General features: G+C 45.4%; 1 protein-coding gene across 1 annotated transcript in view; it reads left to right on the top strand.

Moving 5' to 3' along the window:
* Positions 1-12,798, top strand: part of ACE2 (angiotensin converting enzyme 2) — a 103,184-nt gene that overhangs the window by 18,009 nt on the left and 72,377 nt on the right. Inside the window, exon 3 of the mRNA XM_077480237.1 lies at positions 1,671-1,761. Within this exon, the coding sequence (XP_077336363.1) occupies positions 1,671-1,761 (91 nt within the window). The remainder of the gene's footprint in view (positions 1-1,670; positions 1,762-12,798) is intronic.

Below are 12,798 nucleotides of genomic sequence, written 5' to 3'. Positions count from 1 at the left end.
ATTTTTCTCTCCGAAAAATGAGTCTGGGTTACGGGGGTAAATCAGATTGGAGATGTGGGTCTGATTGTAAAACATGCTAATGTTTTGAAAGGATTATTTTGATAAGGATATGGTTTGTGTTGTACCTTGTAATGAAGTTGCATTGCATAGAGGGATTCATAAGCTCTTTTCTGGTGGATGGTTTGAGGCAGTCATCATGTGAGGTGTCCTGAGCTCTTTTGAATGTTCCCTTGATTAAATGATTAAGGAATCTTTTGGCTTTGAACCTAGATATGAAGGTTTGTGATTGGGATAGAAAATCATTGTCAGTTGAACAGTTCCTTCTAAATCTTTTAAACTGTCTGAACGTGATGTTCTTCAGCCCTGGTTTGTAATGACAACTTCTCAAATCAAGATAGCTGTTGCTGTCTACTTTTTTGAAGAAATTGGTGGGGGTAATTGATGCAGCTGTGTTCCCATGGATGGTGACTAGGTAGTCTATAGTGGTTGGGTGTGTTTGGTAAGTGAAAGTTAGAACCCAATTGTTTGATTCAGATGATTCATGAATTCTGGTATCTTTTCCGTGTCACCCTACCAGATGAGAATCAGGTCATTTATATATTGTTTGTAGAACAAAATGTGATGGTGGTATGAATTATTGGCGAGGATGTATTCTTGTTCAAATTTTCCCATATATAAGTTTGCATAGCTTGGGGTAAATCTGGTTCCCATCGCTGTTCCTTTAATTTGCAAGTAAAAGTTGTCAAGGTGGGCCAAGTAATTGTGGGTAAGTATAAAGTTGATGGCTTCTAGCAGGAAAACTGCTTTTTGTCTAGGCATGAGTGGGTCTGAGAACAAATATTGTTTGATGGAGTGAATGCTCTTAGATTGGGGGATCCATTTTGAATGGCATGCAATGCTTTGTGCCCTGGAATACAATGCACAATGCATTGCTAAAAACATGTCATATGCATTCTTTGATCCATTGTGATTCATTAACAGCCCATTCATAACAAATGGACTGCCCACAATGCACATTAACACACAAAAGCACATTAACACATAATGTGTGGCAATGCATCTCAGCAGATCGCCAAAGTGTAATTCAGCTCTGAAAGTGATGGGAAACCCCAATATTTCTCCTCACTCAGTTGTGCCTCTTGGACTGGAGTGAGGGGGAATCTCCCTAATGGGACACCAACAGGAAAAAAAACAGACAGGGGTACTAACCTTTTCCCAAAAAACAGTTTTAGCTTTAAATATACTTTAAAGGGGTTGTAAAGGTTTGTTTTTTATTTTCTAAATAGGTTCCTTTAAGCTAGTGCATTGTTTGTTCACTTACCTTTTCCTTCAATTTCCCTTCTAAAAAAAAATTTCTTTGCTTTCTTTGTCTGAATTTCTCACTTCCTGTTCCTCCTCATTAAGCTGTTCAGTAAGCTGTTCTGGCTGACTAAACACCGCTCGGATGATGGTGTGAAGTCTACTGAGGGGAAACAGGAAGGGAGAAATTCAGACAAAGAAAAAAACATTTAGAAGGGAAATCGAAAGAAAAGCTAAATGAACCAACAATAGCTTAAAGGAACCTATTTAGAAAATAAAAAACTAAGCTTTACAACCCCTTTAAATGTAGTTTATCAGATTGATATGGTCAGTTAATCTAATCTAATTGAATCTACAATACTGTTTTACAGCTGAATCAAATTCTAAATGAAATGAGCACAATCTACAGCACAGAAACTGTATGCAGCCCAAATGGATCGATATGCCTGCCTTTTGAACCAGGTACTGGGTGTTAAAAAAAAGAGACATTTTTAGTGTGTGCACATTTTAGTTCTTATTTCAGTATTTTCCATACAGTAATTTTATATGACTCATGTTTTCACATTCTTAGTGTACAATATTTTTGTTATTTGATTAAATATAGAGATTTGTATATTAGCTACTATAGGGGGCTTTCAGTGTGCAATTATTCAGTCTCTTTCTTAGCAACCACTGAAATATGCTTAGCCCCACAGTGAGTGTATTGTTTTCAATATGTCCGTGACTCACTGACTTGCTTTGTGAGATGTAGCACTTCATATGCACAGACTGTATATGCAATGAACAAATATGGCCTTGTAAAATTGTAACCCATATTGATAAGAGTTTTTACATTAAAACGGAACCTACATATTTGTAATCCTCAGTGGTAATAGATAGAATCATATATTTTTTTCTGCTAATAATGTTTTTTTTTTCTAAATCAATCTTATTTAATTTATTTTTTTAAACAAAGTAATATCACAAACTGGTACAAAGCAAACAAAATACCAGATCAATGAAATAAAACCGTAAATGGGATTGTTTGAAATAGGTAAAGAAATCTCAGGATATTGTCCATTTAAGTTTATGAACGTTATACATTTAGAATGTTTATATGGCCTAACCAAGATAAGTGTTTAATAGAATGGGAGTTCAGATTTAACTGAGTTGTTTAAAAGCGGTATAACATTTAAGCCCTTGTACACACAGTCGGAGATTCCGACAACCAAATCCGTCTGAGTTATTCCGACGGATTAATTCCAGAAGAGGTCCGGAAGTGATGGTGCATACACACGGTCGGACCAAGTTGTCGGAAAATCCGATTGTACATAACGTGGTGACGTTATTTTGTCAAGACGGGACTACGTTCAGGCTAGTAGCCAATAGCTTTGGTCTAGGAATTTGATCTGAGCATGCGTGGTGGCACTTTGTCCATCGGTGTAGGCTACACATGATCGGAGTATGTCCGATTGGAGAATTTTGTTGGAAAATTTTACCGGCAAGTTGGAAAAGTTGGTCCGTCGGATATTCCGATGGAAACAGTCTGATGCAGACCACACACAGTCTGAATATTCGACAAAACAGTCCGATAGGAAAGATTCCGACGGAATCTTCGACCATGTGTACAAGGGCTAATGAGAACACTTGAGCAAGTTTTGAAGGGAGATGTGTTCCTAAGTAGTGAGGGGCAGAGCTTAAATGGGTAATTTTCCTTTATCTGTTGTAGTTGGGATGCAGAGAAATACAATTTTTGACCTTTTTCAAGTAACTATTGCCTTCCTGGCTCAAGACAAAATGGCATAGTCACTCCAGCCTGCAGACTCCTGGGAATTCCTTGTCATGAATCCCAGGAGTGTTTTTTTTTTATCTCGTAAGATCATGGGACAGCATAATGTCAACATAAGCTACCTTCCACATATACTGCCATTACTATTGCCCTATAGCCTTCATTTGTTATGCCTTGTGATGATTATTATACCTGGTTGCTTGGGCCATTTGAGGGAACCAATAGTTAGAGTCGTTGCAGCATTTCATCTGCACTCTGCCTTTGACCAGGGTACCTCTCCTTTGCTGCCCACTTAGCTTTTTTGTTTGGGGACTGTTTTGGTCATTGGTTCTTCTGGATCCCAGGTACATGCACTTAACAGATGGCAAGTATATGTATTTACAATCTGTCATGTCCATGATGGAGATTGAGATATAGAGGGGCCTTCTCTTGCTCTTCTTATCCAACACCCCTGGTAGTGGTCACAGGAGATGTGAGGACACAGAGTGGTATGAGGGCAGATGTAGCTGGCAGCTCAGAAACTAGCTAAAGACCACTCAGCGATCTGTTAATGTCCTAATCCAGCCTAAATAGGCCATTTTGCGTGTTATGTGTGTGTGAGCATGTGCTGCTTAGCGTGCATGCTAATACATTTGCACATACATGCTAATACAATAAAAAATGTTCTTCTTCTGATACGTTTTGAACTTTTCTTACGCAATCATTTAAACTAAAATATCATCCTGAAGAAGAAAGGCACCCTGCAAAATGCACTGAGAATTGACTTTATCATCACCCCGGATGGGACTAACACACTATGTAATGCCCTGTGTTTTGTTGTCATAACTGAGCTGACTATTATTCCAGAGGGTGTTTGTGGCAACCAATGTGGTTACTCTGTGTTTAAGAACTGTGCTGCTTTCACCCCCAGAATAACTGCCCATCAATGCCTGTAATGAATATTACAATGAACACCACACAGTGCAGTACAAACAGGTGCGGTAGCATTGTGTTGTGGTAACCATTAACCAGCATGTTCCTTTCAGGAGACATCAATGCTTGTCAGCCACCTCCATTAATTATATTGCGATGTAACCACACCAAAACAACACCTATGGCATTTACCATGCTTTAGTGAAGCATTTATAAAGTGTTAGTTGTGTGCTGGGGAGAGGTGCTTTTAATCTCAAAGAAGAATTTAGCGCCCGTGTTGCAGCACTTCAGAAGCTCTTTTCAGGTGCTTTGGTAGCGCTGCTCATTCATTGCAATGGGCAGGGGTGTTTTGGGAGCGCTGTATACAGCACTGCCAAACTGCCCCAAAGATGTTGCTTGCAGGACTTTTTCTAACATCCCGCCTGTGTGTGAAAGCACCCATTGCAATGAATTGGGCGGCAGTTTTCAGGTGCTTTACTAGCGCTGAAACACCTGGCTGGGTTCATACCTCTGACGGATGCAGCTCACAGCAGGGGTCTGGTTCATCCCTGTTCTCCATTTCAGGGATGAATCAGGGCCGAATTTTTGGCTGAATTCTGCCCTGAAAAGGAGCCAATGATGGACAGCGTTTCTATGGAAGCGGCTCCGCAGCCACAATAGGGATATGTGAACTGGCTTCATAGCGAGCCAGTCACAATCTACTGTCATGCAAATTGGATGCGGGAAAATCCGCATCCAATTTGCACAGGTGTGAACCCAGCCTCAGTGTGAAAGGGGTTGAATACTTGAGCATAAATAAATAATGGGAGAGTACAGAGTATATTTTTTGTATCTTTTTAACTAAAAAATATTAGTTGTAATATTAAGGACTCAGAAAGTCCCACTCTTTGGATTTTTCTACTGTTGGTGTCTGGAGATGTAGTGCCATTAAAATATATGCCAGCAATCCTAGACTTTACATATTGCAGCTAGCAGTTGTTTCTCACTTTGCAGTTATGGTAACACAGTTCAGACATGTTGGCTTATTAGTAAGATAGGGAAAGTGTAATGAGTTTGTACAAAGTACAATAACCCATAGCAGCCATTCACAAGGAATCATTGGATGTTGTGGTTTGCTGTAATTTGTTCATCACTATTGCACCTAATAAGCAAGGTTTAAGCTGAATGCACAGATAAACTAATATACCAAAGCTGTTTTACCTGACAAAGGATTGGCATTTCTGTCCATCTGGTCCTTAGATATTTATAGCTCAGTCACCCATCATAGCCCTGCATTTTTCTCTGCTGCAGCTAACACTTCTGCAATTAACACTTACATAACTGGCCCCTCCCACAGACTGTGCATGGACAGTGAAAGGTGAACTGCGTAAGCAATGCAGCACTGATTAGCTCCTTGTGCTGCTTCTTGCTCTTCCAGTTAGCGCTAAGGTACAGGGGATTGAAAAAGGCTGATACACTGCTTACATAAAAAAGTACAATTAGTAATTTATAAATAAATGCAGAGCTGCATTAGTTTATGTCTCTATATCTGCCTGGATTTCAGTTTTGAGTTAACATAACAGTGTTTGGAAGTCAGCATCCAAAAAGTGAGCAGAGCACAATGAAATGTTACATTTGTTGGTGAGCACAATGAAATGTTACATTTGTTGATGAGCACTAGAGATGGCCTTGTGGTTCGCCTGGCGGTCGGTTCGCATCGAATTTTGCTCGTTCGCGATTCGCCAAACCGACGGACTTCTGGCGCTGTTCGCACGGCTGACATATGCGTTTACATTGTGAAGAACTTTGACCCATGATGACACATCCATCATGGGTTACAGGACAGCCAATTGAGATATTTCAGCACATGGACAACCTTATACCTACCTTATAAATAGACCTGATCTGGCGGCCATTTTACATTCTGTCTTTTGTCAGTGTAGGAGCAGGACGCTGTGTGGAGCAGGGACAGTCAGTTTAATCACTAGCTATTACTATTAGGTCCACAAAAGTCCTTTTAAGGACTGGTTAGGTGTACGGTATATAGGGTTCTGGTGCACTGCTGCTGACTGCTGTGCTGATGATTGCTGAGTGCACTGCTGACCAATTCTGCAGCTGTCTTTTGTCAGTGTAGGGACAGGACGCTGTGTGGAGCAGGGACAGTCAGTTTAATCACTAGCTATTACTATTAGATCCACAAAGGCCCTTTTAAGGACTGGTATAGGTGTACAGTACATAGGGTTGTACACGTATAATATACTTTCTTTCAAGTATACAAAGTATATTATGGTGCACTGCTGACTGCTGTGCTGCTGAGTGCTGACTGATTCTGCAGCTGTCTTTTATCAGTGTAAGGACTGAGGGACAGTTTGGTGTTCTGAGCAGGGACAGTCTGCAAATCACTAGCTACTAGGTCCACAAAGGTCCTTTTATTGGTGTACAGTATATAGGGTTGTACACGTATAATATACTTTCTTTCAAGTATACAAAGTATATTATGGTGCACTGCTGACTGCTATGCTGCTGAGTGCTGACTGATTCTGCAGCTGTCCTTTATCAGTGTAGGGACTGAGGGACAGTTTGGTGTTCTGAGCAGGGACAGTCTGCCAATCACTAGCTACTAGGTCCACAAAGGTCCTTTTATAGGTGTACAGTATATAGGGTTGTACACGTATAATATACTTTCTTTCAAATATACAAAGTATATTATGGTGCACTGCTGACTGCTGTGCTGCTGAGTGCTGACCGATTCTGTAGCTGTCTTTTATCAGTGTAGGGACTGAGGGACAGTTTGGTGTTCTGAGCAGGGACAGTCTGCAAATCACTAGCTACTAGGTCCACAAAGGTCCTTTTAAGGACTGGTATAGGTGTACAGTATATAGGGTTGTACACGTATAATATACTTTCTTTCAAATATAGAAAGCATATTATACTTGACTGCAGTGCTGCTGAGCTGAGTGCTGACCGATTCTGCAGCTGTCTTTTATCAGTGTATGGACTGAGGGACAGTCTGCAAATCACTAGCTACTAGGTCCACAAAGGTCCTTTTAAGGACTGGTATAGGTGTACAGTATATAGGGTTGTACACGTATAATATACTTTCTTTCAAATATAGAAAACATATTATACTTGACTGCGCTGCTGCTGAGCTGATTGCTGACCGATTCTGCAGCTGTCTTTTATCAATGTAGGGACTGAGGGACAGTTTGGTGTTTGGAGCAGGGGCAGTCTGCAAATCACTAGCTACTAGGTCCACAGAGGTCCTTTTAAGGACTGGTATAGGTGTACTGTATATAGGGTTGTACATGTATAATATACTTTCTTTCAAAGATACAGAGTATATTCTGTATACTCTATCACGGTGCTGGTGTGGTATCAGTGCTCTCTATCTCGGTGCTGGTGTCAGTGCTCTCTCTCTATCTCGGTGCTGGTGTCAGTGCTCTCTATCTAGGTGCTGGTGTCAGTGCTCTCTCTCTATCTCGGTGCTGGTGTGGTGTCAGTGCTCTCTATCTCGGTGCTGGTATGGTTTCAGTGCTCTCTATCATGGTGTTGGTGTCAGTGCTCTCTATCTCGGTGCTGGTGTCAGTGCTCTCTATCACGGTGCTGGTGTCAGCTCTCTCTGTCTCGGTGCTGGTATCAGTGCTCAGTCTCTATCGCGGTGCTGGTGTCAGTGTTCTATCTCAGTGCTGGTGTCAGTGAGGGAGATAGCAGTGGAGAAGTCAATCAGCAGGCAGTGCCAGTACCATGGCTGAGGATCAGCACTGGACTGGCACCTCCGGACCACCGCAGTGGAGCCCTGCATAGGTGGGGGTAAGGGCCGGGCAGAGGAAGGGGCCCAAGCACAGGTTGGCACACTGGGACACTGGCACAGGACTGCGCTGCCCTGACTGTAGCACTAATCATCTCCTGCACCCCCTTAATGCGCTCCTGAATTGTCAAAATTTCACAGATAAAAAAAGAATGCTTGTCGTTGTCGATCCCAGATTCACTTAATACTTTTGTTATGTCAGTGTCCATGTTGTGGGACTATGTGTGCACAGCTAGTAAGTATTTTGTGGCTAAAAATATGACCTGGAGGTTTTTAAAGTTCGCCTGCCATTAAAGTCAATGGTGTCCGCCGCAAACTTCGCAGTTTGTGAACTTTTGGCCGCGTTCGCGAAACGTCCTGTCGGAAGTTCGTCCATCACTAATGAGCACAATGAAATGTTACATTTGTCGGTGAGCACAGGAAAATGTTACCTTTGTTGGTGAGCACTAGGGACGGGCCTGATGTTTGAATCAATTGTAAGTTCGACTCTAAACACTGGGTGTTCGTTTGTTCGTTGAACAAACAAACTAATGGGGCGCTCGCGGAAAGTTTGTTCGCCCCATAATGCACTGCAAGGTCGCAGTGCATTGATGGCTGCTGATTGGCCAAAGCATGCACCTGAACTGTATGCTTTGGCCAATCACAGTGCAGGGTGCCTTTTTGCCAATCATGCCTCAGGGGCTATGTCCATGCCCCACACTATATAAGGCTGCTTACACGGTGGCCGTATATATGAATGGAGATTAGGCTGGGTAGTTAGTAGGGATGAGCTTGGTGTTTGAGTCGAACACCGGCTGTTCGCCCGTTCTGCGAAGCCAGAACTCTGCTGGGCCGTTCGCACCATATTCGTGTGGCACTCACGGCCCACAATGCACTGCGCCATCGCAGTGCACTGCTGGCTCATGATTGGCCAAGCATGTACTGTGACCCCGCATGCTTGGCCAATCCCAGCGCCGGCAGCGAGGAGAGCCATAATTGGCCACAGGCAGGATGCCTGTGTCCAATTACAGCTCAGGGGGATTTAGTACACGCCCCACACTATATAGGGCCGCCAGCGTGGCGGCCTTGTGTAGTGTGTTGCGGTGGTCAGGGAAAGAGGACGATAGGCAGGGACAGCTCTTTTTCAGTGGGTGTTGTGTGCCTCCTGCACAGTATACACCTGAAGCTACCCTTTATTACTGGTGTTCTGTTTCTGTAATACATGCATCTGCAGAAGTTAGAGTGGGTGTTGTGTGCCTCCTGCACAGTATACACCTGAAATACCCCTTATTGCTGGTGTTCTGTTTCTGTAATACAGGCATCTGCAGCAGTTAAAGTGGGTTTCGTGTGCCTCTTGCACAGTATACACCTGAAGATACCCTTTATTACTGGTGTTCTGTTTCTTTAATACAGGCATCGGCAGCAGTTAAAATGGGTGTTGTGTGCCTCCAGCACAGTATACACCTGAAGATACCCCTTATTGCTAGCATTCTGTTTCTGTAATATAGGCATCTGCAGCAGTTAAAGCGGGTGTTGTGTGCCTCCTGCACAGTATACACCTGAAGCTACCCTTTATTACTGGTGTTCTGTTTCTGTAATACAGGCATCTGCAGAAGATAGAGTGGGTGTTGTGTGCCTCCTGCACAGTATACACCTGAAGCTACCCTTTATTGCTGGTGTTCTGTTTCTGTAATACAGGCATCTGCAGCAGTTAAAGTGAGTGTTGTTTTCCTCCTGCACAATATACACCTGAAGCTACCCTTTATTGCTGGTGTTCTGTTTCTGTAATACAGGCATCTGCAGCATTTACAGTGGGTGTTGTGTGCCTCCTGCACAGTATACACCTGAAGCTACCCCTTATTGCTGGTTACTATGTCTGGAAGGCCATCAAGGAGAGGCAGACAGTCACGAGCCAATAAAAGAGGGAAAGCAGGCTCTGTGTCTAGAGACAACAGTGCTGGTCGTGGACGTGGTGCATTGTCATCAGCACGTGGCCATGGGACACGCTTGTCCTTATTTTCGGCAGCTGGACGTGTTGAGCCGCATCATGCCAAAGACTTGGTAGAGTGGATGACCAGGCCCTCCTCATCCTCCCCATCCTCTCTCACCCAGGCTCAGGGTACTAGCAAAGCAGCTGCCAACGCGTCCTCTTCCCTCGTTTCAATGTCATCAGTCACTCCTTCCCTAGACCAACCATGTCCGCATGAGGAGTCCCCCATACTGTTTGAGCACAGTGTTGGGTACATGCTCCAGGAGGATGCCCAGCGTTTTGAAGGCTCTGATGATGATACTCAGCTAGAGGAAGACAGTAGCATGAGCGCAGAGAGAGGGGATGCTCAAGAAGGAGAGCAATCTGGCAGTCATGTTCCATCAGCTGCAGCATACAGCCAGGTTTGCTCCAGTGATGAAGAGGAAGGGGATGATGAGGTCACTGACTCCACGTGGGTGCCTGATAGGAGAGAGGAGGAGGAGGCACATCTCCAATGAGGCAGGATGCCCTCCGGGGGCCAGCTTAGGGGCAGCACACCAACTGAATCACACCGCAGAGCTCTGTCTGTGCAGGGCGCTGCCTCTGCGCGTTATTCCAAAAGTTCTTTGGTGTGGGCTTTTTTGACACCAGTGCATCAGATCGCACCGCTGCTATTTGCAAAATATGTCTCAAGCGAATCTCGCGTGGCCAAAACATCAGCCGCTTGGGCACCACATGCTTGACCAGACATATGTTGACCTGCCATGCAGCTTGTTGGCAAGCGTACCTTAAAGAACCACACCAAAGAACAAAGCGGACCTCTCCTTGCTCTTTATCAGCTGGTATCTCCAACCCCACTAGACCTTTAGTCCTCTCTGAAACCTGCACTGAAAGGAATGAAGGTGTAGAATTAGGTGTTTCACAGCCAAGTACTTGCGGGCACTCTGCTAGCAGTACACCGATGTCCGACTGTAGAAGGCAAATTTCTGTGCCCCAGCTGCTGGACCGTCAAAAGAAGTTCACTCCCAGCCATCCACATGCCCAGCGTTTGAATGCTAGCTTGGCTAAATTGCTAGCACTGCAAAAGCTGCCTTTTCAGTTGGTAGACTCGGCCCCCTTCCGTGTGTTTGTGCAATGTGCGGTTCCTCAGTGGCAATTTCCCAAACGCCACTTTTTCTCACAGAAGGCAATTCCGGCTCTTTACCGGCATGTGGAAGGCAATGTCCATGCCTCGCTGGACAGGGCAGTCAGCAGTAAGGTGCATATTACCGCTGACTCATGGTCCAGCAGGCATGGACAGGGACATTACCTATCTTTCACGGCCCATTGGGTCACTCTTCTGGCAGCTGGAAAGGATGCAGTACCAGGGGCAGTAGTGTTGGAGGTTGTTTCGCCACCACGCCTCCAAAATGCTACTACTGGTTGTGACACACCTCTCTCCTCCACCCCTTCCTCTTCTTCTTCCTCCATGGCCTCTTCCAATGCTTTGTGCTCATAACCAGTGGTGCTCCGTAGGCGTTCAAGGGGCTACGCAAGTACGCAGGCAAAAATACGCCATGCAGTGTTTGCGCTGGTTTGTTTGGGGGACAGGAGCCACACTGGGGCAGATATTTTGTCAGCTCTGTAGGGGCAGGCCGAGAGGTGGTTGATGCCACGCCAGCTTAAGCCAGGAATGGTGGTTTGCACCAATGACACCAACCTCCTCTGCGCTCTCCAACAGGGACAACTGACCCATGTGCCCTGTGTGGCTCACGTCCTTAACCTGGTGGTGCAGTGGTTCTTGGGCAGGTACCTGGGCTTACAGGATGTCCTGAGGCAGGCCAGGAAAGTCTGCGTGCATTTCTCCTGATCATATAATGCCAGTGCTTGGCTGGCTGAGCTCCAAAAGGAGTTGAACCTGCCCAAGAACCGCCTTATATGTGACAGGCCCACCAGGTGCAACGCAACGTTGGCCATGCTGCAGCAGCTGCACACGCAGCAGAGGGCCATCAATGAGCACCTGTGTGACAGAGCACCAGGACAGGGTCAGGGGAGATCGTTTTTTTTCACCATGCCAGTGGGACATGAGCAGCATGCGCTGTCCTGTCACCATTTGAGGAGGCCACGAGGATGGTGAGCAGTGACAGTGCATGCATTAGTGACACTGTACCTCTTGTCCACCTGTTGGAGCATACGCTGCATGGAATAATGGACAGGGCGCTTGAGGCAGAACTGAGGCAGGAAGAGGAGGACTTCCTTGCCTCTCAAGGCCCCCTTTATCCAGACAGTGTTCCTGCTGTCCCACCCATCACACAGGAAGAGGATGAGGAGGAGGAGGAGGATTGTCAGCATGGAGGTGGAACCTGGCACTCAGCATCAGCAGCAGCAGTCTTTTAGGGATGATTTACAGTCCCAAGAAACCCGTGGACTTCTGGCTGGGAGGAGGTGGCTGCAGATCATGTTGTCCTTAGTGACCCAGAGGACTCCGGACTGAATGCCTCAGCTAACCTACGCTGCATGGCCTCCCTGATCCTGCAAATCCTGCGGAAGGATCCTCGTATTCTTCGGATCAAGGAGAGGGACCATTACTGGCTGGCCACTTTCCTTGATCCACGGTACAAGGGTAAGGTTGCAGACCTTATCTTGCCGTCGCAGAGGGAGTAAAGGATGAGATATCTCTGGGAGGCCTTGCAGAAAGGTCTGTGCAACATGTTCCCAGAGACTGGGAGGTTACAAAACTCCTGGTCCTGGACAATGTGTTGCTGAGGCTTCGGTCAGTTACAGAAGGAGCGGTGGAGAAAGTGGCCGTCTGCGTTCAGACAATTTTTTAGTCCGCAGCCCCAAGGTATGAACAGTTCCAGAAATCATCGCCAGCGTCTGATTTACATGGTGCAGGAATACCTAGGGGCAAGGTCAGACTTGGACACCTTTCCCACCGAAAATCCTCTGGCTTACTGGGTATTGAGGATGGATCACTGACCAGAGCTTACACAGTATGCAATTGAGCTACTGGCCTGTCCTGCATCCAGCGTTCTTTCGGAAGCACCTTCAGTGCTGCTGGAGGCTTTGTAACCGATCACAGGGCGTGTCTGTCCACCGACTCGG

Source organism: Lithobates pipiens, unplaced genomic scaffold (genome assembly GCF_037356315.1).
Source record: "Lithobates pipiens isolate NorthernLeopardFrog02 unplaced genomic scaffold, aLitPip1_a1.2 Scaffold_16, whole genome shotgun sequence".
Classification (NCBI taxonomy): Eukaryota; Metazoa; Chordata; class Amphibia; order Anura; family Ranidae; genus Lithobates; species Lithobates pipiens.
Note: the sequence above shows the minus strand (reverse complement) of the source record. Positions and strands in the feature narration are given on the sequence as shown.